General features: G+C 41.8%; 1 protein-coding gene across 4 annotated transcripts in view; it reads right to left on the bottom strand.

Annotated features, from left to right (window-relative positions):
• LOC126175547 (metastasis-associated protein MTA3) overlaps positions 1–25238 on the bottom strand; it is a 212602-nt gene that overhangs the window by 150257 nt on the left and 37107 nt on the right. For all 4 annotated transcript variants that reach the window (XM_049922420.1, XM_049922394.1, XM_049922412.1 and 1 more), the window contains exon 3: positions 3939–4032. In XM_049922420.1, coding sequence (XP_049778377.1) covers positions 3939–4032 — 94 coding nt within the window. The remainder of the gene's footprint in view (positions 1–3938; positions 4033–25238) is intronic.

Raw genomic sequence — 25238 nt, 5'->3', positions numbered from 1 at the left:
GACAAACACTAACTTACTTCGGCTGATGAAATATGTAAACATTTTCAACATTTATAAATACATGTAATACATATTTTATAGTGTAAACGTAAAAGTATTACCAAATAAAAAATAAAATACTGCAGGAGGTGTGAAACTGTTTCACCTGTGTTACGAAAAATGTCGTCGATGATGAATTTGCGTTCTGTTCGATCTCGTAAAAACGTCCAGCGAAAAAGTTGTTAAGAAAACTACAAAATAATTCTAGTAACATCTGAGACATCATCATTGTATCGTGTCACGTATGAACCCAATTTATTTACGAGAGACTTACTGCCCGACAGTGCGCGTATAAGTGGATGGCGCCGCCAGGATTTTTGTTCAAACGACTCCTCGTAATAGGATCGAGAATACGCCCGACCTCAAGGCAATTTTTTTATTTGCTTCTGTTACAGACCATTCATCACTTCTCCGATCACCCAAAACCCCGATATACGGTATTCGAATGTAACTGTAGGTACTTGCAGGCCACCATTTCCGTAGAAGTCACGCAAAATACATTTCTTCCTGAGTTTTTGTGAAACCGACGTTTTATCGAAGTGGCTACAAGACTGTCCTCAGCACGAAATATGAGCATTGCACGCCAAAGCTTTGCTCTTGCATTCTACATTCCATTAAAAATGTTCGTCCATCATTACACTTTCTAAATCGAACACCAAGTGAGCGAAGAAGACGAAGAAAGGAGGTCTCTGAGCCAGAATAATTTTTTTTTTTTCCTCCCCGGACATCAGCCTGTTTTACTGGCCGTCCAAAACGCTCCTCTGTCGTAGTTACCAAGCACAGTTCTACGTCTACCAAGCACAGTTCTACGCCTAACCATCAATTTCCGTAGCTTCCTGTTTTCGTTTATATGCCTTTCTTGGATAATAAGAATACCTGATCACATCTGTAGATGCTGCCGATGTCGATGCACTGTTAATAAGGGATTTCCATTCGGAAATACCACAGTATTTTGCTGACAGATATGAGTCTGCGCAAAATTATATTATTCCTGGCTTCTTCGCTGTTGGCCTAATTAGTAATTTTAAAAAACCTGCAATATGTACAATACAATTTTAGCTTGTTTTTGAGTATCTTGTCGCGCTTTACGCACGCCGACCGGTGTAGGCGCTTGCCCCTGCTTTACGTTCACCACAAAACACGTCAATCGTCTTTTCATGGATGATAAGCCGCACATGAACACACGACATCGCATGGGAACACTACACTTACAGCTGGCGGGCAACAAATCTGTGAAGCGGACAATCAGAGCGCTTCGCGGCGTGTATGACCTTGACATGTCTATTTTGATGATGGCCGCTGTACACAGTTTTTTCTTGTTTTGCTCCATAATACATCCTCCCAAAATACTGAAAATAAAGCGCATACAGTAGAAGGGAGTGTTTCGCTGTACCGAAAGTGAAGAAATGCTTACGGACTTTTTTGCGCCGATTGATCGTTCACGTCATGTTCCTGAATATTGACCACTCTTCTTGGTACACTCAGTATAAGCATACTTCTACCGAAATTATCAATTTCACTTATTTTACCGTTTATTTTTCCTCTTGTTTCCTAGTCTCCAAATTGGTAATGAATTAAAATAATAAATTTGAAAACCAACAATAACGAAGGAAGAAACAGTCAATAAAGTAGCCATCTTGTAATATGTAAAAATACATACATAAATACTCTGCTCGTTTCTGATGACCAAGTAATTATGCAGAGGGCAGAACATTACTTCTACTTTGCAACACATCACCTAAACCAGATTTTAAGAACTACTGTGTCACCTACAAATTTCAGTAAAAAACACTTAAGTGCTGGCCATGAAAGGAAGACATCCAGTACATTCCAAAATAATACTAGGTGTTCAATCAACGGAACAGGCACCGCTGTTTTACCTATTTATCCATGATGCTGACTATGAATATAAAAAAGTCACTAATTAGTAAAATGAGTTTCAAGTGATATATGGCACAACACACAGCATAATGCATAAAATGACAAGGAAGAATAGAAAGCTATAATTTTATAAAGTAATGGCTATCCTAGTGGAAGTGAATCTCGGAAGTAACTAATGAAGGACAAAAAGAATACAGTCGGCTGAAACAATTTTTTGGGGGGAAAATTAAAATATACTCCCTTAGAGAACACATCAAAACAATATTATAGTAGAATTTACGATATACAACGTAAAAGAAAAATAACGAGCAAAAGTGTACAAAATTAAAGCAACGTGTCAATACAATTGGAGGGTGATAAAAATTAGTTAAAAAAACACTTAACCAATCATAAATCACTAGGAAATTGATATTTACAACGACCGAGGAATGGATAGCCTCAGTGAAGACGTCAAAGGCTGTAATTCTGCTCCATGAAGTGAAGAATTATAATTTTTATCGTCGAGCATAGCTGGATGTTCCTCTTCAGAACGTAGATTTGGTAACATGTAGTCGTGTGTGTGATGTAAAATTAATTCTTGTCTTTCAGGTGAAAAATAATAACATGCAACAATTTATGAAGTCAATACTTATCACGATAAATACGTACACATGAGTGTCAGCACAAAGTCCGGATCCTAACAAGAATGAAAAATATGCCTTTTATTTAGGTGTATCATCTAGTCTCGTTTCGGCTGCCCGCGCGATGACATTATTTCCGTGTACAGCGGAGCTCAGTATCGCAAACGAATCCGGCCACGTGAGGCTACACCATGAGACTATCGCCGGCGTTAAATGATCGTCTATTCGTGAAACTCCTCCAAAAAATAACCCTGCCTGGAATTAAATATTACAATTAATACGACTTGACGCATACTTTGTCGTCCATGTGTCGGGGCACTACTTCTGGAAGGCATGCGAAGTTCTATGCCACCACATATGTATCAAACGCGTGTCAATAACGTATGTTAAAAATATATTGCCACCAATATCTGCTAACTGAACGGCTTTCAGACTACCTGTTATCCTGGATGACGTAAGCAAAAGCTATAAATTATTATAATGAAATACGATCCCAAAGCCTGCATCCTATATGTTCCACAGACATAAATAATCCAACGCAGAGCAAGATGAAGAAGGAAGTTTGTGGTTCATCGCCCGACCAACAAGAAGAAGATAAGAGGACCACAAGCTAGGACAGGGCTAGAATGGGGGTAGGATATAGGAGTGACGTTTCTAAGGAAACATCGTGATTTCAAGACACCAGAGCACAACTAAACGTGTATGATCGGACGAGGATACGTACTTCATTAATCTTTTTAAGAGTCGAATGAGCTAAGCACCGCACGACGTCACTTGTTGCTTTCTCAGATTCATATTGCCAACATACTGATGGGTCCAGTGGTGTTCTCTGTCTTCCTTGCGTGATTATAAATATACGAGTTGTGTACAGTTTTATTCCCAGGTATTCGATTCTGAACCAATATTTCTCGATAACATTCAACAGAAATGCCCAAACTCGACAATAGTGACACGCAAGTCATGAAAATAAGTCGGCAAGATCATACTGTCTTAAGCATTGATTACGATTCACTGTCATCGTCCTTATCAATTCGTAATCATCTACGCTAAAAACTGAATCCTGTTCTTGGACCTCCATCACCGTCCACGACAAGCGCATCGCAGTAAGACTGAAAAATAAGTACGGGATCTGAATTCTTGAGTACCTATTCGAATCGTCAGTGATAAATAGCCTTGTGCGATCACATGAATTAAAAGTGAGTTTTACTGCAAAAGATTTATAGTGCTGGACGAAAGTAAACAGCTAGTATTCTTCATAGAAACGTTCACTATACCTCACGGCATACTTGGGCAATCTGCAAAGACATTTTAACTGGCAACATACTCTACGTCGGCTATAAAGTTAACGATCAGCAAATGGTGCATGCTTTGCATGTTTTTATAAAACAATATACTCACATTGGTGTTTGTCAGCCAGCATGATTAGAGTATTTGGCAGATCTCGTCTCCTGAAGAAGCACATCACTTTAGCTTCTACGTTTCCGTTCGGCGTCTGAAACAAATAAAATAACGTCAGACTATTTTCCAAATGTGTCTCTGCATCTTTAAGACCTTCAATTGGGCTCCATATATGAACAAGTAACTGCAATAATTGTCTTTTGTGAGGAAGTCGGCCAAACCTAAAGTGAAACAAACGATCTCTGCCAGTCCACTTGGGTTTTCTCGGGAGTACAAAATATTCTAAACTAACACTATTGGATACATGCCACAATCTATTACCGAGCACGAAAATTCCAATGAATGTCATACTATTTGTGTAGAACGTATTTGGATGACCTACGTGTGACTTTAATAGGAAGAATTCGGAACACTGGCGGAGCTACGTAGCAATACGTGTTACATCAGAAAACATGAGGGCAATGAAGGTAAAGCCACATCTTTGAAGTGCCTAAGATTGTGTTAATGACTGTCAATGCACAGACTTGTAAATGTGAAAATAATCATTTCTAAAAAAGACACTGAGAATATGCAGTATACGTATCACGTTTCCATTGAAGAACAACACTATGCATGTACAAAATCTACAGGACGCTTCGACAATACAATATTCATACTAGTATCGTAATGTTTCTTAGGCATCGATACAGTAATTTAGAATATGATGTTGAAAATCTTGTTAAACCCCTCTCAAGAACGAATGTAGCATGTGGTCGGTGAAGGGCAACTAGGGTTGCCATCCGTCCGGATTTATCGGTACCGTCCACCTTTGTGGATATATATAGCCTATATTGTGGACTATAGAAGTTCGTTGTAGTTTGTAACATGCATCTGATGAATCAAAATGTTTCACATATGGTGGTATAGCATAAAATATTGTGGCAGAAATCTCTCATCTCGGTCTACTGATGTTAAGGATTCGGTCGCAGATAAATACTAGTGGCAAACTAGAGCATAAAGTTTCAATTGCAGTAATTTAAGTTGTGCTCTTAGAGTCCTCTCTGACTACACAGTCTGAAATCGCTACGTATTCAGAAAAAAAATGGTGAACTATTTGCGACAAGAAAAAGTATAAATGTCAATGCTTCACACACAGCAATTTTATCATTCATTTCTTAAACATATGGAAGTCACGAAATCGAAGATACCCATTACTGAGAAAAAGCGCTCTTACGTGTAAATAACAACGAATATTTCAGAAAAATGCTTAACTTTGACGATTAACGAAGTCTCAGAATGTTACAAACACAAAGAGGAAAAAAATATTTTCGTACCCAGCGGTATGCGAAACTACGACCTTTGACAGGCAAGTTCCTTGCCTTACCCACTTTTTTAAATATCAATCAGTCATATATTACTCATTTTGTCTTTATGAATAATCATAATCGTCTCATGGCACGTAAAGGCTTCAGGCTGCTCCTTGCGTTGACCGTCGCCCAAGTGAAGATTAAAGATTCAATACGGTGAAGCAGAATTTCGCGCGAAGAACAATCGTTAGCTTGTTTGTCAATTGTCCTTCCGAGCTACAGCTGTAAAAATGTTTCCTCCGGGCCGGATTGGAAGTGGCGACCTATGCATTTCTGCTTACAGAGCCTCTATAGTCCACAACCCATCTAAATTCTTCAAGTCTTCGTCTGAGTTTTATTTTCTTTCTAAGCACATTATCATTTTCGTTTGTAATTACTTGCAGTGTCACCCGACCAGCGTGCGAGTGATGACGCAGTGTCACCTGAACAGCGCGAGGAATGACATTTCAGGGTTCTGCCGGGGGCCTTCACGGCTACCGTACTGGCCTCGAGGCCCACAAAGTCCCCCGCCATACGTCGCCTTCAGCAGCTATCCCCTACTAGTTTCCATCACCCCTACATGCTCCACAGCAAATAAATTGAGCAGCTACACGTTGCTTATGCTACACCCGACTTTTGGAAATGGATGTTTAGCATACTTCCATATTGCAGTTTGTGGTCTTTTAATGAGAGTGTGCGAAAATACTCGTTTTCGATGTACGTTTGTGATTCCAGTAGGCTGGCATCTCCTTTCCTGTTAAAAATGTAACTGGCATAATACCCGAAAATCCACATTATAGAGTTTTTTTCATGTAGGGTTAAGCTACATTATCTGGGAACAACAAGTCAGAGATTTCTACATATTTACTATTAGTTCGTTTTAGCAAAGCTATTTTTCTTTTGAGTCCTTTCATATATCTAAAATAGCGACCACATGTAAATCTGTGTGTGAGCGTGTCCACAAGTAAACATTTTTGACATGGATTTGTATGGCATAAACCAATAGCATTAAATCTGTCAGTTGTACTTATCACAATATTGACGACTCTGTATCAGGAGTCCTTCACTTCACTTGATAAAACATTTCTGGCGATATTTTTCCAGATTGTCTTACAATTCTTATCTTGATATTTTTGTTCAATTTTATTCCATTTCATATTCTGCATTATCATTTTCACGATCCAACGGTTGCTTGCGTCTGACTGGTTTCTTCGCTTGATTCTGATATAGCTGAGTTAGATGTAAAATTCCACATAATTCTAGTCGATAGAAACACAGGCGGACTTCATTGCCGAATGATGCAGGTGCAAGAAGCAAATACATGACATTTTTGAAGGTTTCCTCTACCAGGCTTCACAAAATTCCTTATCACTGTTAAAAGTTTGAAACTCGTTTTGGTAATTAATAAGTAAATTATTTGCGGAAAACAGTAAGCGAAATCACTAGTAATTTCAGCTAACTCATGTGATATACGTAAGCAGAGCCGACCTTTTGGAATTTAAATATTTTTTAAACTCTTTGTTATGTAAAAATAACAGGTATTTTGTGAGACTGTTTTTTTTAAGACTGGGTATGACAAGGAAAGCGTTTCTGAAGAAGAGGAATTTGTTAACATCTGGTATACATTTAAGTTTCAGTAAGTCTTTTTTGAAAGTATTTGTATGGAGTGTAGCAAAAGAAGGAACCAGTTGGTAGGACACATTCTGAGGCATCAAGGGATCACCAATTTAATACTGGAGGGTATTGTGGAGGGTAAAAATAGGATAGGTAGACTAAGAGATGAATACACTAACCAGATTCAGAAGGATGTAGGTTGCAGTAGTTACTCGGAGATGAAACTTGCACAGGATAGATTAGCATGGAGAGCTCCATCAAACCAGTCTGTAGACTGAAGTCCACAACAATCATTCACAGTAACAACAACACAAACCATATTTCTAATACAGGAAAATAGTCTACTATGGATTCACTTTCCACCTGGACATTTTGTGGTGATTCTCACGATCACTAAATCCAAACCTGAAACCTCTCAATATGTCTACAATAACAAATTCTAGAGGTAAATAAATCACACCAAACCGAACAAGAGGGCCATACCGAAATCTAAAACCTCTCAGTACAGTCGTCGAAAAATCGACACGAGGACCGATCGGTAACAGGTCTCAGAAGCTTACAGAAACGCAACTTCGGTTAAGAACCGAAAATGACGGCACTTCCGAGGCTAGCCTACTACTACACTAATCGGTATGAACGATACAGAATAGGGCCCCAGCTACAGCTCGATTAGGTGACATACAAACAAGGCGGAGCACTTCGCAAATGCAGTTAATGTGTAAAGCGGAGCAATTTAGAAAGCGGTCGCCGCAGTGGGGGGGGGGGGGGGGGGGGGGGGCACGGCGGCGACGACGAAAATGCGGCATGCTATGTCGACAGTTGATTTTAAGCGACCAATGACTGAACAGCGGCAGACGACGTGCTTTGTAGCCCTGACTTTAAATCATGTCCTATCCTAACCACAGTCTCGGGCAATATATCCGAGAAAACAAGTCAACAATCAGCGGCAGAAATAAATTCACTGCCGCTTTGTTCACGGCGATTAAAGGTAACCTCTACGAGCAAACTAAAATGTATAAAAAAAAATTCATAAGCGCTAAACGCAAACTGTCTTTTCTCGCTATCACTGGTTACCAGAAACTATCCTCATAGTGGCAACACGAGCTGTCGCGTTACCGACCGCCGAGCAGTCCTGGTTGGCACTTGTTTGTAGATTATAGATGATAAAGGAAGATTCCCACCGAAAAATGAATGAGAGGAAGAAAAATAAGAGCAAATAAAAGAATCAGTACGATAATGAAATTGACGCGGCAAAGTATCAGAAATTTAAAAAATTACATTTCAAGCAGTTAACTGATTAAAAATAACTGAAATATTTTGATTAAATTTATAAATAAAAAATTTGCTTTATTTCACGAGATTCGAACCTACAACCTTCTACACGAGAGGTCAATGCGCTAACCACTGCGTTACGACACTACGCTGAGTCAAGTTTTATGTCTCTGGTACCCCAATTGCAAGTATAAACGGCAAAAACTTATTAAATGTAAGGCGATTTCTGCGATAATAATGTTATATGTGGCGCTGCATCGCGTTTAGTGCGCAATGATGTTTGGTTAGGGCTGTGTATGAAAGACGTGTATATCGTTAGCATCGTGTGTGTGTGTGTGTGTGTGTGTGTGTGTGTGTGTGTGTGTGTGTGTGATCTGAACGGTAGTTATGTGTGATGAAATACAAAGTGGGCCATATCCAGGATTCGAGACAAAAAAAATAAATAAGTAATTGTTGTCGTTATGCAGTAACGGCAAACGGTTCGGGCGTGAAGATGTGTGCTCTGAGTGGAGGGAACTAGCTCCAGCGCGTGAAGTGCTAACTATCGAGTAATTTTAATCTGACTAGTAGCAGTAAGAGTAGTAGTAGGTGAAAATATTCCCAAACGCAAACAAGTTCGTTACCAAACATGCTATGAATCTTGCTAAGCAATTTTATCTCTAAAGTTAAGCGATAATGTTTCATCAGACTTCTACATATCTATTCATGATCTGTTTTAAAATTTCTGTCTCTCTTGACTACTGCTTCCCGAATATATTCTCGCATACGGTCATCTTGGGCAATGTGTAACGATGGTTCCGTTCATATTCAATGACTTCTGGCCTTGGGTGAGAATGGTATCTCGTGAAAGATACACATTTTCAGCATCTGTGAAGAAAGCCATCTGCAAAATCGCTTCTTTGGTGTGTTGTCGGCTAAACACAGATGGCGTCGGGTTGCTTCTTTCTGCGATATACATTCGAAAGCCGCATTCGGGCGAACACTACGGAGATGCGCCAAGAATCTATTGGGGCTACGTGGTCGTATTATCACATAAAAAAGTTAAAAAAACACCGCGTAAAATGCCGTCCTAGTAATGTCTTGCGTCATTATCAAGTGCAATGGTCAGAGACCGGAACTTAAGGCATTACAAAAAATTAAAATACGCAGTAAAAGGCAATACATAAAAATCTTACATTGCGCCAATTTATTAACAAGACTGCATTATTGACACAATCGACATATTACGTTAACATCGTGTTGTATTATATTTTTGAAGTAACTTTAAAGCTTTAAATAAAATGCTAATTATACTTGCCAGAAAAATGAAATGTTTTTGAAAACTAACTCATTACAGTGATTTATCGGCTTATTGGTAGCACATAACATCCAAATGCTTTTTAAGATTTTCTGATGCCATGTTGCGTCAGTCAGGAGGAGGAGGAGATTAGTTCAAAAATGGTTGAAATGGCTCTGAGCACTATGGGACTCAACATCTGAGGTCATAAGTCCCCTAGAACTTAGAACTACATAAACCTAACTAACCTAAGGACATCACACACACCCATGCCCGAGGCAGGATTCGAACCTGCGACCGTAGCAGTCCCGCGTTTCCGGACTGCAGCGCCAGAACCGCACGGCCACCGCGGCCGGCGAGGAGATTAGTGTTTAACGTCCCGTCGACAACGAGGGCATTAAAGACGAAGCACAAGCTCGAATTAGGGAACGATGGGGAAGGAAATTGGCTGTGCCATTTCAAAGGAACCATCCCAGCATTTGCCAGGAGCGATGTAGGGAAATCACAGAGAACGTAACTCAGGAAGGCCGCATGTGGGCTGTTCACGCCGTCCTCACGAATGCGAGTCCAGTGTGTGCTAATCACTGCGCCACCTAGCTCTGTTTTGAGTCTACCAGGTAATAAATTTTTACTCTGAGAAAATGACCTCTCATTATCTACATGGATAATTGCAGCAAATCTTAAAACACTAAACCACTGTGGGATCAATTTCTACCGGTACAGAATTGTCACCTTGTAGAATTTTTGGAATGTTTCTATAGTGTTCGCAATCACTTTACACTTTTCCCTAACCAATGAACCCCATATCCTTAGCACTCCAACATTTGCACTGCATCATCCATAATTTTCACTGGCTTCGTCAAAGGCTGTCCTGCTTCTTTAAGTTGGCGGGCCTCTTGAGTCAGGAAACCGAGCTCGGCCACAATGAAAGTTAAGACATTTCTCACTTTACCAAATCTTCGGAAGTTCCTTTGCTGCTACAACTGAAGCAGCTTCAGGCTACAACTGAAGCAGCTTCCCTTTAATGTCGTTTATCATCTTGTGTCTCCTTCTTCCTCTCAATCTCCTCCCACAAACTAGTCCTTCCAAAGCGTCTAGTAGCAAGCACTTCTGTCGAAACAAATTTTCCATACAGTTGTTCTTCCTTTCTCTTATAACCTGCAGCAGTTTTCTCCTCTCACCAATCCTATCCAACACTCTTTAGTTACTCATTCTTTCCACCCAGCTTATCTTTCCCTTTCTCCATCCCACATTCACATCTTAAATGCTTTTAGACTTTTTACACTCTCGTCTGCCCCATAGTGCGCCACACTCCTGACAAAAAGAAAAATTGCCAAGCCTTTTCCCCAAAAATTTATCTAGTTTGTCACATATTAATCTCCTATTTCTATTGAATGCCTCCTTTACTATAGCAATGCGAGTTTTCGCCTCCTTATGACACCTCAAATCTTCAGTAATCGTATGTTCAAGATATGATCTTACTTGCTAATGACAACGTGTCCTATTTCAATATTTAGCAGTCTCCTTCCTGTGCCAATAATCATACTCCTCCTTTCTGCTGTATTGATTCCCTCCCTATATTCCACACACGCTTAATTCAGATCTTTCATAATTTTATTTACAGTTTGTTCACTTTTTGCCACTAATAGCATGTCATCAGCAAATTTTAAACATTATATTCTCTTCCCACCAAAACATATTTCTCTTTTTCCATCTAAGCCTGCCGCAATAATTTCTTCCAGGTTTGAGTTAAACAACAAAGGGCTCAAGCAGCAATCTTTTCTAACGTCCATTCCAATGCTGATTCTTCCGGACATCTAATTTCCAATCCTTGTTCTAACTTTCTGATGTAAACATAGATTGTGTTCGGTATTCTCTCCTTCCGATCTTCTACTGTTCCCTTCAAAATATCTATATAGATGTTCCACTGAAACCTGTGGAAAGCTTTTTCCAAATCAATAAAAACAGCATAGATTTCTCTATCTTTCTCAGTACATCTTTCCCCGATGATTCTTAAAACCTTTCATTGACACTGTCTGGTCTCTCAGACCCAGGGCTATGTTGGTGATTGGTTTTTATTAAGTTTAGGACACTATACCCGTGTGGCATTTCGTGTAGCTTCTTATCTTTCACTGTTGTGAAATTTGATTGTTGAATGTGGGTTGAAGCGCATTGTCTACGAGTGAGTTTGACGTATCTGGATCTGCCAGAACCTCCGGTAGCAAGCAGATAAGTACTGTTTGGGTCTGCAGGGGCCACAGTAGCACTTGTGACATCTTTTTTTGTGACACAAATACGATTTTCGATTTTCGCGCACATTCAGTAGGCTGGATCACGCTGTTTAATTCGGAGAAGGACTAAAATGGATGAGAGAGAAGATCTGTTTAACTATACATTGCTGAACAAAATGGCTAGCAAAGAATCACGTGAAGAAGTTGTAGACTCAGGAGGGTTAAAATGGATGAGAGAGAAGATCTGTGTTAAATATACATCACTGAACAAAATGGCTAGCAAAGAATCAGGTGAAGAAGGTGTAGACTCAGTCTCTAGACTATATAGAGAGAAAGTGGAGACGATATTGATACAAATCAGAATAATAATTAACACTTTTTGGGTACGGATAATCATGCTAAATTGACGAAAGGCATTCCTAATCCTAGTACAGGACTAAGTCACAGGATATTTTATTACATGTTACAGGAGGGAGGGGAATTGTGAAGGTTAAAAAGCAGAAACAGACATGGCGTTTGTTTTTAACTGATACTAAGCTATACATCATGTCTACTAATTCTAGATATTCTTGTTCTCAGTCCTTTATTCTTGAGACCGGCAGAGCTGAAATTGAAGGCTTTATTGGTGTGATGTATTCGGGTGGAATATACAAGGTTGCTTAGGATAAATTTAACTGAACCCTGGGGCAGAGATGGTAGAGGATTAGAAATATTCTATTCTGCAATGACTCTACAGGGGTTTAGGTTTCTGGTATAGTGTCTAAGATTTGATAATAAGTCAACTAGTTCAGACGGAGGAGTATCTGATCAGAAGGCTGCTACACGAAATATCTCGGATGTGCTCACAAAAAAAACTGCATGGCGCTCTATTCTCATGGGGAATATGTGGCTGTAAGTGAAATGTTTGTAAAATTTCGAGGAGATGTTTTCGAATGTACATTTCTTCGAAACCTCTCAAATATGGGATGAAAGCGTTCAGTCTAGTTGGTTCAAGAACAGCTTACATCTCAAATCTGAAAGTTTATTGAGGGCAGCAACCAAATGGGGACCTTATAAGCTGAGTAACCGCAACTGATGCCGTGAGACGGTTGTGTAATCCGATTTCCAAAACATCACGGAACTTAACCATGGATTCCTGGTTTACGAGCTACGAACTGGCCATGTCCTGTCATTTCTGAAAGACCACCAACCAAATAGTAAAACAAAAATGTATTGAAATCTAAAGAAAAACGTATTTGCTTACTTTACAAACCAATGTCAATCCTTTCTGTATTCCGAATCATTACAAACTGAGGAAAAAATCAAATTGGTTATAACAGACCCATCATAGCAAAGGTGATACGAAAGAATCACTGCCCTACCTCGCTCTGTGCAAGTCATCAGGGGCCGTTCTCCTTTGTCGTATGTCTCATGACAGAGGCAGACTATTTCCTTCCTCCCCTTTTCCCATTATCACTTCTGCTGGTACTTTATCGATTCCACATGCCTTCCGATTCTTTATCTCCTTCAGCGCCTATTCTACTTCTGATTCCAAGATACCGTACCCATTTCCATCTTCCGACACATATGCCTCCTCTTCATCTTGATTCCACTTCATATCTGATACATTTTGTACAGAATATTTGTTTGGTGCATAAGTTTGCCTTTTTGTTTTGCATGTTCGTATAATGATTGCAATGGGTTTATTGATCGATTGTCATTTCTTATTTGCTGAATTCAGGTGACAAGTCCTAGGATAGCGATATGCACATATACCGATGGCAGTAGTATCGCGTACCCGAGGTACAAAAGGGCAGTAAATTGGCGGGGCTGTCATTTATGCTCAGGTGATACGTGTGAAAAGGTTTGCAACGCGATTATGGCTTCTCAATGGGAATTAACAATCCAGTATGAGATTTTCACTCTGCAGCGGAGTGTGCGCTGATATGAAACTTCCTGGCAGATTAAAACTGTGTGCCAGACCGAGACTCGAACTCTGGACCCTTTGCCTCTGTCGGGCAAGTGTTCTACCAACTGAGCTACCCAAGCACGACTGACGCCCTGTCCCCACAGCTTTACATCTGCCAGTACCTCGTCTCCTACCTTCCAAACTTAACAGAAGCTCTCCTGCTAACCTTGCAGAACTACACTCCTGGAAATTGAAATAAGAACACCGTGAATTCATTGTCCCAGGAAGGGGAAACTTTATTGACACATTCCTGGGGTCAGATACATCACATGATCACACTGACAGAACCACAGGCACATAGACACAGGCAACAGAGCATGCACAATGTCGGCACTAGTACAGTGTATATCCACCTTTCGCAGCAATGCAGGCTGCTATTCTCCCATGGAGACGATCGTAGAGATGCTGGATGTAGTCCTGTGGAACGGTTTGCCATGCCATTTCCACCTGGCGCCTCAGTTGGACCAGCGTTCGTGCTGGACGTGCAGACCGCGTGAGACGAAGCTTCATCCAGTCCCAAAAATGCTCAATGGGGGACAGATCCGGAGATCTTGCTGGCCAGGGTAGTTGACTTACACCTTCTAGAGCACGTTGGGTGGCACGGGATACATGCGGACGTGCATTGTCCTGTTGGAACAGCAAGTTCCCTTGCCGGTTTAGGAATGGTAGAACGATGGGTTCGATGACGGTTTGGATGTACCGTGCACTATTCAGTGTCCCCTCGACGATCACCAGTGGTGTACGGCCAGTGTAGGAGATCGCTCCCCACACCATGATGCCGGGTGTTGGCCCTGTGTGCCTCGGTCGTATGCAGTCCTGATTGTGGCGCTCACCTGCACGGCGCCAAACACGCATACGACCATCATTGGCACCAAGGCAGAAGCGACTCTCATCGCTGAAGACGACACGTCTCCATTCGTCCCTCCATTCACGCCTGTCGCGACACCACTGGAGGCGGGCTGCACGATGTTGGGGCGTGAGCGGAAGACGGCCTAACGGTGTGCGGGACCGTAGCCCAGCTTCATGGAGACGGTTGCGAATGGTCCTCGCCGATACCCCCGGAGCAACAGTGTCCCTAATTTGCTGGGAAGTGGCGGTGCGGTCCCCTACGGCACTGCGTAGGATCCTACGGTCTTGGCGTGCATCCGTGCGTCGCTGCGGTCCGGTCCCAGGTCGACGGGCACGTGCACCTTCCGCCGACCACTGGCGACAACATCGATGTACTGTGGAGACCTCACGCCCCACGTGTTGAGCAATTCGGCGGTACGTCCACCCGGCCTCCCGCATGCCCACTATACGCCCTCGCTCAAAGTCCGTCAACTGCACATACGGTTCACGTCCACGCTGTCGCGACATGCCACCAGTGTTAAAGACTGCGATGGAGCTCCGTATGCCACGGCAAACTGGCTGACACTGACGGCGGTGGTGCACAAATGCTGCGCAGCTAGCGCCATTCGACGGGCAACACCGCGGTTCCTGGTGTGTCCGCTGTGCCGTGCGTGTGATCATTGCTTGTACAGCCCTCTCGCAGTGTCCGGAGCAAGTATGGTGGGTCTGACACACCGGTGTCAATGTGTTCTTTTTTCCATTTCCAGGAGTGTAGCACTCCTGAAAGAAAGGATAGTTCTGCAAGGTTTGCAGGAGAGCTTCTGTTAAGTTTGGAAGGTAGGAGACGAGGTACTGGCAGATGTAAAGCTGTGGGGACGGGGCGTGAGTCGTGCTTGGGTAGCTCAGTTGGTAGAGAGCACTTGCCCGCGAAAGGCAAAGGTCCCAGAGTCTCGGTCCGGCACACAGTTTTAATCTGCCAGGAAGGAATTAACAATGTTGAAGCTGGACCCATGGGACATTCCATTTCGGAACTCGTTAGGGAATTCAGTATTCCGAATCCCTTGTGTCAAGAGTGTGCCGAGAATACCAAGTTTGAGACATTACCAATCACCACAGGCAATGATGTGCCAGCGGCCATCACTTAGCGATCGAGAGCAGCGGCATTGAAGTAGTGTTGTCAATGCTAACAGAAAAGCAACACTGCATCAAATAGTCGCAGAAATCAATGCGGGGCTTACGACGGACATATCCGTTTGGACAGGGCAGTGAAATTTGACGTTCATGGGCTATGCCAGCAGGCGAATGGCACGAGTACCTTTGCTAACACCACGGTATCGCCTGTAGCGTCACTCCTAGGCTCCTGACCATACAGGTTGGATCCTAGACGACTGGACAGCCGTGGACTGGTCAGATGAGTCCCATTTTCAATTAGTAAGAGTTGATGGTTTATTTCGAGTGTGGCGCAGACCCCACAAAGGCATGGACCCACGTTGTCAAGAAGCCATTGTGAAAGCTGGTGGTGGCTCCATAATGTGCGGGCTGTGTTTACATGGAATGGACTGTGTCCTCTGGTCCAATTGAACCGAACATTGACTGGAAATTGTCCTGTTCGGCTACTTGGAGACTATCTACAGCCATTCATAGACTTTTCATTCCCAAACAATGATGGAATTTTTATGAATGACAACTCGTTATGTCACCGGGCCACAACTGTTCGCGATTAGTTTGAAGAACATTCTGGACAATTCGAGCGAATGATCTGGCCACCCATCGAACTTTCATGGGACATAGTCCGACAGATCAGTCCTGCACTAGCAACACTTTCACAATTAAGGACGGCTATAGAGGCAGCATGGCTCAATATTTCTGCACAGGGAACTTCAACGACTTATTCAGTCCATGCCACGTAGAGCTGCTGCACCACCTCGGACAAAAGAAGGTCCGCCACGATATTAGGAGGTATCCCTTGACTTATCGCCTCAGTGTGTTTGAGTTAACGTATTTTGTCATTTGGAGGTAGTGAATGTAGCTGTAGAGCTAGAAAATGGAGTAGAACAGGGAGAAATTTGAACATTTCCGACATATTCTTCTGTTTAACTTCAACAGCGGGGTGACAGCAGCGCAGGCAACCAGAAACATTTGCGCTGTGTGTAGGGATGATGCCATTGGAGAGAGCACGGCCAGAAAGTTGTTTTCTCGTTTTAAGGAGAATGGTTCTGACATTGGTGATTCTCGATGTTCTGGAAGAACTTCAAATGAACTCCATTGTTCTGTCTTAATTAGAACACAAGTTATGAACAAATCACTACAGCACTGCACATCAAAAGTTCGATTTCTTTTATATTTTTGAGCACCCATTTACTCAGTAACCACTGGTCAGAAAAATGTGAAAAAACTGTCTTGTGTTACTATTAATGAACAGTACTTCCATATTTAATGTCAAATAAATCCAACAGGATCAGGTAGAAAAACATTTTTATTTGTTGATATGACATGGACTGACCTGACAGCTGAACCACACAAGATAGAGTACAGCCAAATTTGCTCCAGTTCTTCAAATTTGTTGATAAATTAAAATTATTTTATGCTCCTCGAGAGTTCTGCACTACTTTCATTGGGAATCAACTCGGTGAGAAATAAACCTGGTAAATACACGTATAAAATCTGTAACGTTTAATGTTTCAAGACCATAAATTATGCTAAACGCAGAAACATACACGGTAGAGCTTAAGGAGGGATGTAATGGATTTTGGCCCAATAAATCGATTTTTCAAAAATATTATTTTCTTGATCCACACAGTTTACGTTATGAGTGAATTTCATCGTGGCAGCAGTTTTAGAAATACCTTTAAATAGTTAAACTGATTAACTCTGCATTAGCGGCCACTCCCACTTTTTCCCGCATTTAGGAATCTGCTTGCTTCGGCGGAATTTATGTCAGTGTGAAGGCTATTTTCTTTCGATATCTTTGGCTGACATCTATATCTTTGCCTGAAAACTTTCTTTCATGTGGTTTTTCTACGTTTTGACAATACTAACATACATTAGGAGGTGGAAGGTTGAATCCGCAAACCTCTACGTGGAAGTCAAGATATATGCATAATGGTTGGTGGAAAAATTGTGTTTAGGAAATGGGAGGTTTCATGGAAATCGGTTTACCAACAAAAAGGAGTAAGAAGCTCGAAATGAAGAACATAAGCTCTCAGCTTCAGCGTCGAAACTTGGGACAGGAGAACTGTACAAGTGCGTGAATGATGTTGATATGGACCCTAAGAAATGAGGAAAGAAACCTTTTCGACTGTCGCTTATGTACCCATATGGTAAAAGCTGTTCAACGAAAGAGCTGCTGAAATAGCGAGAATGGCGTCAAGCTTGTGTAGCAGAGAATCTGTGTTCGATTCTCAGATGTATTATGTAGAGTGTACTTCAGTTGCATCTTTTCCGAATCGAAATTGGTAGGAACAGCCGGTTTAACAAGGGAAGTAAATCAAAAATGAATAATAACGAGACAGGCAAATAAGTTTCTCAAAAGACTTGGGTAAGTACATAATTAAAATATTAAGCCTCGTAGTTTGAAAACAATTCTTGAGAACAGTAATCGACGCACGATATAGCACGAGGCAGAAAAAATAAACCTTGTCGCATCTGGTAGCATACATAAAATAACACGTTCCTACATGGCACTATATTCTACTTTTGGAAAATGGTTGCCTAAGGTTTTCCTGTGCTTTCAAGAAACTAATGATTAATTTGGTCCTCTCGGCATAGAAGATATCAATCGTTAAAGCTATTCATTAAAAACTTTTTACGACACTTGCCACAAATCCAGGAAATTGACAAATTCAATTTACAAAACATACCTTGGCAATATTTTAAAACCATTGGTATTGGATTCCTGGGTTGGACAAACACTAATACGGTCAGGTATGACAGCACGTTTATACATGACATGGATCAACCGACTTGCACGATAGCAGTAATACCACGAAACTGGAAACGTTTGTGCCAGCCAGTGGTGTTTACTACTACTGCCACGTTAAAAACTTTACTTAGAGGCCTTAAAATTGCAATTTGTTTCTGGAAACAAAGCAGGAATTATACGTCAATGCGGCTGCAATAACAATTCACAGCACGTTTCATGTTCAACTTTCAGCACCCATTTTTCAGGCAGTATTATCGTATGCATGATATGCATCAAAATTAATTCCCGAAAAAGAAATATTTTTAAATGCAAGCCAAGTGTGTTTTCCGGCGAATCTTTGGATGGAGTGATGTAGTTGCGCGAGGACTGCATTCATTGGATGTTCTTGGTGGTTCGAGTATATTTACCTATATGTTTACATTATGATAAGTACCAAGTATCTAGTTGTTGGAAGGAAACTGAAGACACGTAACGGAGTGAATAAAAGAGCCACTCAACACTGAGGTGACAAATGTCATGGGCTAGCTCCTACTGCTGCCCGGTGTAGCGCAGCAACTCGATGTGGCATGGACTCAGCAAGTCGTTGGGGGTCCCCTGCAGACACACACTGAGCCATGCTGCCTCTACAGCCACTCATAATTGCTAAAGTGTTGCCGGTGCAGTATTTTGCGCACGAAATGACCTCTCGGATTATGTCTCATAAATGTTCGATGGGATTCATGCCGGCCGATTTGGGTGGCCAAATCATTCGCTCGAACTGTCCAGTTCTTCAAACCAAACAATTGTGGCTCGGTGAGATGGCTCCGTCGTTGTTTGGGAACATGAAGTCTATGATTGGCTGCAAACTGTCTCCAAGTAGATGAACATAACCATTTCAAGTCAATGATCGGTTTAGTTGGACCAGAGAACCCAGTCCACTCCGTGTAAACACAGCCCACACCGTTATGGAGCCACCACGATTGCACAGCGCCTTGTAGATGGTTCAAAATGGCTCTGAGCACTATGGGACTCAACTGCTGTGGTCATAAGTCCCCTAGAACTTAGAACTACTTAAACCTAACTAACCTAAGGACATCACACACATCCATGCCCGAGGCAGGATTCGAACCTGCGACGTAGCGGTCGTGCGGTTCCAGACTGTAGCGCCTTTAACCGCGCGGCCACTCCGGCCGGCCGCCTTGTAGAGAACATGGGTCCACGGCTACATGTGGTCTGCGCCACACACTTCGTGCTGCCATAACCACGTCGGAAAACTTTTTACATGAATCACCTGCGTACAAATGACAGCTCTGCCAATGCACTGTCGTTTTATGTCTTGTGTACGCGATACTATCGCCACCTGTTTATGTTCATACCGCTATCCCATGACTTTTGTCACCTCGGTGTAGAGCGAACAGGATTAAATGTTTAATTCTTTACTAATTCAAGTCAGTTGAGGAATTTATTTGCTTCCATTGTTATTATGCCTTACTGATTTACTTACCTTGTTAAGCTTGCTATACCTACCAATTTCGAAAAGGGAAATAACTTCATGTCGGTATCGAACATAGGTTTTCTGCTCCCCATCAGATAAGCGCCAGTCGTTAAAGTTCCCTTCCTCGATTTCTCGAGAAATAATGCCTTTTGCGGACCCCACATATGATGATGAAAAACAGCCTTTCCTTTTAGGCTGTTCACATGCAACCTGCCAAAAATGAGCGGAATCGGTTGGCCGTCTCTCGAGCCTTCTCCTTGTTAGTGGAGATGATGCCTACTTGCGGGAAGTATATGGCGTCGCATGATTAGGAAAGCCGACCTCAGTTAACTAGAAAAGGGGAACACAAAGCTGGTGTGCCTTTCATACTGATTTTAACGACTATGTCGCTCACGGTATTGTAACAGCTTAGTAACAGCCTCTCATCTTTATTTAAAACACGAACTACACGACAGAAATTTTCTGAAAACAAACGCAGACATCCGTGTAAGGCAAAGTTTATTCCACGATAAATACCTGTTTTCAAAACAAATCTAATGCATCTCACCAATTTCCTGAAACTAAACCTTCATGTTCCCCAACAAATTTTCGAAGATTGCTGAGTGGAAATAATGTATTAGTGGATGTATTTTTGACAAAATAGGGGAAGAAGTGCTTGGATATGGATTATCATTACGAGATTACAGTCCAAATCTTGAGTTTTTGTTTTGTAGTCTGTGGTGGTGCTCCGGCGTATAACGTTCTAATATCCTCATTTGCTCCAACACACTGACACGAAAGAAATAATTGCACAAATCAGTTCCTAGAAACATTACGGACGAAACGTGTGCGTTGGCGAACCATGTTAAAACATGGATTCTGCTTGGTGTACTGATCATTTCCAAAAATCTATATAACTCAATACAAAATCCACATACACCGCCAGCCCAAAAAAATTCGAGGCTGTTTTAATTCCTCGCGTATAGGCGACATCAGCTCAGTAACTACGGTGCCAGCTTGATCTAATAATTGTAAACAACCAATGTGCATTCGACCATAGTCGAGTCAATTAAGTTGCGGTGGCTTTGGCGCATCATCTTTTCTCGCTTACCTCAACCAAACGCGATGGTTTTCGATTGCCACAGGATGCTGAGAAGTAAGTCAATAATCTCACAAATAACAAATGCTCATTTTTGGGATGATAAGTTATATTTCCGTCCATGCGAGAACATGTTAAACATTTCCATTCACTCGTAGTGTCTTCAGAACTTCGGCTCTTAATGAGGACAGCAAAATCTTAACCTCAATTTCATAATGTTACTATTGTGTAAAAATATATTGACGTTTCCTTGCAGATAAGCGATCGACAACTTTTTCAATGGGGCCTACTTAGTTTCCTACTTCGATTTCACAGAAATATACATACCGATATATTTCTGCGGTCGTTTACTAGAACAAGGACATGCTTGGTTGCAAGTAATTACTATAAAGAAGTTCATGACAGCAAGGAAACGTTCTAGATAGCATTCGGTTACATTGTGTGGTTATAAACAAAGTGATACTTATAATATTTTACGGATGGTGTAAAATGTATTGTGATCCAATATGCATGTGTCATGGTTTTTTCATAAAGTAATCGTTTATTTTCACTCCCCAGGAGCAAGTTGTAGCTTATAAAAACGAGAAGGGCCGATCTGATGATGAAGAAGGATAAGCATTAATTTAAGATATGCACATAAATAAGAAGAAAGCCTCACAGATGGTCACTGTGATACCTGGGAAGCAGGGAAGATAACCATGGTAGGTAACACGCAAGGCATAGAAACAAGAACAAGGCGAAAACGGCGTTTATAAGGGGAAGTAGAACAATCTCCAAGAATGTAAAAATCATGTCTAGTTTTGAATGTATTAAAATGAGTCTCCCGAAATCCGCTAAAAAAAAAAACCCTCATTAAACGATCTACAATCTGCGCAAAGCATCAGAAAGTACGCGCCAAGCAGCGGATATAATCATAATCAGTTCTTCTTGAACTTGTCCAGTTACAATCCATGCCTCCTCTTAACACGCTTTACCAACTGAACAATTACGACACTGCTACTGTAAACCGTATGTATTACATTGCATTGACATTGCTATAGACTGATATTAACAGGGGATGGGATATTACTTTAATTGCATTTTGTTATCCGTATTGGAAAAATCCACCACCACCACCACCTTTAGTGACTAGGAAATATAAAGTAACAACATCAAACATAAGTTCTCCGTTTGTATCGTGCTTTTCTTGTGTTACTACAGGGTAACCGCTTGGAACGCTAGCATCGCTGCAGCTGTCAAAAGGTTGCACTTTTTGCGCCACAGAGTTTCGCTACTAGAAAGCTAGGCGCAAACTGAGACACGTAAAGCGCGTATGGGGCGGCGGAGCGCAGCGCGCATTTTTGGAACTACACACGTTCAAATGAGACCGCGCAAATTGCGACTGGGACACGCCACGCGCCTGCGCCAGGTCGCGCGGCATTGTGGTTGCTCCACAGTTTCTCGCGCCGCGCGAGCACTGTGGGAGGGGGGAGGGGTGAGGCAGGGAGCGGGAAGGCAGTCCTGCCAAATGCTCACTTCGCCATGGAGCGTATGGTCAATGGAAGTATTACCCATCCGAAAGATACGGCCTTACTGTATAATGGATTTTGTTATTACTGAATAGGGTTTCGTTTTTCGCCGTTTAAGCGCTACATCTCTTTTCGTTAGCGCATAATAGTTTTCAGTTACATATATCTGTAAATTTCTTTTGCTTTGTTTCTTCTTGTGTCAAGAACATTGCACAGTTCAGTAACTGGTGGGCCATTAGCCACTGGGATTACATCTGCCTCCACAATGTTTTCAGATCGTAAGAAGGGTCACACTATTCATCGGAGGGTAGTGAATAAGGCAGTAAGGAAAAGTAAAACAAGGTTATCTACTTGCTGCTGCCTATTAGGGTATCTCTAATATCTGTTCCAAAAAGTAGGAAAGGTGTAATTTCCACAGGCATGATCCCTTTGTGCTCCTGGTGACAAGCGTCCGAGATATCAAGTACATAAGTTTCAACTCATTATTTGGATATGTATGTAATAAGATACATTATACTATGTACATGTGGACATCGCATTTCCACTGCAAGCTAGAAAAAATCGAAAAGCTCTCACAAATAACAGTGTTTTAATTGGCTCGCCGTGACAAGAAAAAGCATTTCAATGGTTGCATTTTCAGCATTAATAAACTAATTATACAACAGGCTACACAAATAAATAAATAAATAAATGGTCGGTATTATTACGAAAGTATGAGTATCCTGAAAGAGTGTGTTAATTAGATGTATTTAATTTGTTACAATGTATTGCTGACAAAAGGCAGATCTACTTTCATAACAATGTTTTTCGAACGACGTGAACTCCCCACACAAGGAACATATGTATAGCTTCCGCAAATCCTGTCGTGCGCATTATTCTCAGCTGCTGATAGTGCACTGACCATTCCGTTGTGCGGCAGACCAATTGTTTATTTTTCTCAATAACAACTATTTTGCTTGCGGACCACACACTCATTCAGTTTGGCAAGCCGTAGGTGAGTAACCAGCATCTGGCATGTGCCTATCATTTCAACTGCTCTGATCAAGAAAAGGAATAAAATCCTTCGGTAAGTTTCCATTCCAGTCGTTCAGTGGTAAAATACGATGGGTTACAGGGATTCAACCAAAATTCCAACTGAACTGGCAATTAATTTTGTGTGAATTGTTACCCTTTTCTCATTCGAAGAAGCATCACCATTTATGAGTAACGGCCACATTTCTCTTGTTGACAGGTTTAACAGTACTTCCTCCGCAAAAAAAAGTAATTTCCACAAACTCATCTCACAGCAGCTATTGCGACAGAATTCTGAAAGAGTGCCTCATTAAACAAGTAACTGGCAATCACAGAGCTCAATAACTTACGAGAAACCTCAGTGTCTCCAGAATGAGATTTTCACTCCGCAGCGGAGTGTGTGCTGATATGAAACTTCCGGGTAGATTAAAACTGTGTGCCGGACCGAGACTCGAACTCGGGACCTTTGCGTTTCGCGGGCAAATGGTCTACCAACTGAGCTACCCAAGCACGACTCAAGACTCGTCCTCACAGCTTTAATCTGTCAGTAAGTTTCATATCAGCGCACACTCCGCTGCAGAGAGAAAATCTCATTCTGGAAACATCCCCTAGGCTGTGGCTAAGCCATGTCTCCGCAATATCCTCTCTTTCAGGAGTGCTAGTTCTGCAAGGTTCGCAGAAGAGCTTCTGCTAAGTTTGGAAGGTAGGAGACGAGATACTGGCAGAATTGAAGCTGCAAGGACGGGTCTTGAGCCGTGCTGGGGTTAACTCAGTTGGTAGAGCAGTTGCCCGCGAAAGGCAAAGGTCCCGAGTTCGAGTCTCGGTCCTGCACACAGTTTTAGTCTGTCAGTAAGTTTCTCATAGTGTATTTTTGCAGTAACATACGAGAAGAAAGTTCATGTTTATTTTCATACTAGGAAACTCTTGTTTCACTAGCTGTCGATAGCTCTTTAAAAAAATTAGTCACTGGAATGAAAAAAAAAAAGAAGTATAACTAGCGATATGTATTGTCATAGATAAGGAAGTTCCGTGTGTTTACGATTTGTCAAAATATTCTCCCACCTTGTGTGCTATCATTTTCCAAAATCTCGTTTCGATTTCTCGAGCGGTTTAGGAGACATGAGGGATGTTGCGACTATTTCATTCTCGATGGCGTGAGATCGGAAGTGTGCGCGCTACATAGGATCCATTTTCTCCCAAGTCTAAAGAAAAATTCAACATGTCAGTTAAATTTCATACGCAGCAACATATGGTGTAATACGCACCAAATGCAAAATCATAGCTACCCCTATTTTTCATTGCAAACTTTTCGAATTTTGCGCAGCGTCTTACTAAAATGTGTATACCACAATAAGTATGACCATTAGCGAGATGATGGGCACTTCGCCACGAAGCTGACATATAACGCTATAAGCAACGTACAAATGAAATATTTTTACTGAATAGTTCCTGTAAAATCGTTTGAGAAAGATTACAGCTTGCGTTCGCCTCGTTTGTCAGCGCAGAGCGTCGCCAACCTGCGCGTGCGAAGTATGTGTATGCGTCTCAATATGCGTTGGACCAGCGCGACACGTGCGGAGCATGAGCGTCGAGCTGCAGTGTCGTGTCACCGCTATTCTCCCACACCTGGACTAGTTATCAGTTGTCAGCAGGCAGTGTGAAGTAGGGGACGTGCGGCTGCAGTCTGTCAATGTTGTTTCACAAAGCGGAATGGAAAAAACTCTAAACCAAGAAAAAGAGAAATGTTTGTGCAAAGTGTGTCCGCGACTCCCTAACAAAAACAACGCATCGACGCCTGCCTCGAAATGGTCGA

The sequence above is a fragment of the Schistocerca cancellata genome, chromosome 1, assembly GCF_023864275.1.
Source record: "Schistocerca cancellata isolate TAMUIC-IGC-003103 chromosome 1, iqSchCanc2.1, whole genome shotgun sequence".
In the NCBI taxonomy this organism is placed as follows: domain Eukaryota; kingdom Metazoa; phylum Arthropoda; class Insecta; order Orthoptera; family Acrididae; genus Schistocerca; species Schistocerca cancellata.
The sequence above is the reverse complement of the archived record's forward strand: the minus strand, read 5'-3'. Positions and strand labels throughout refer to the sequence as shown.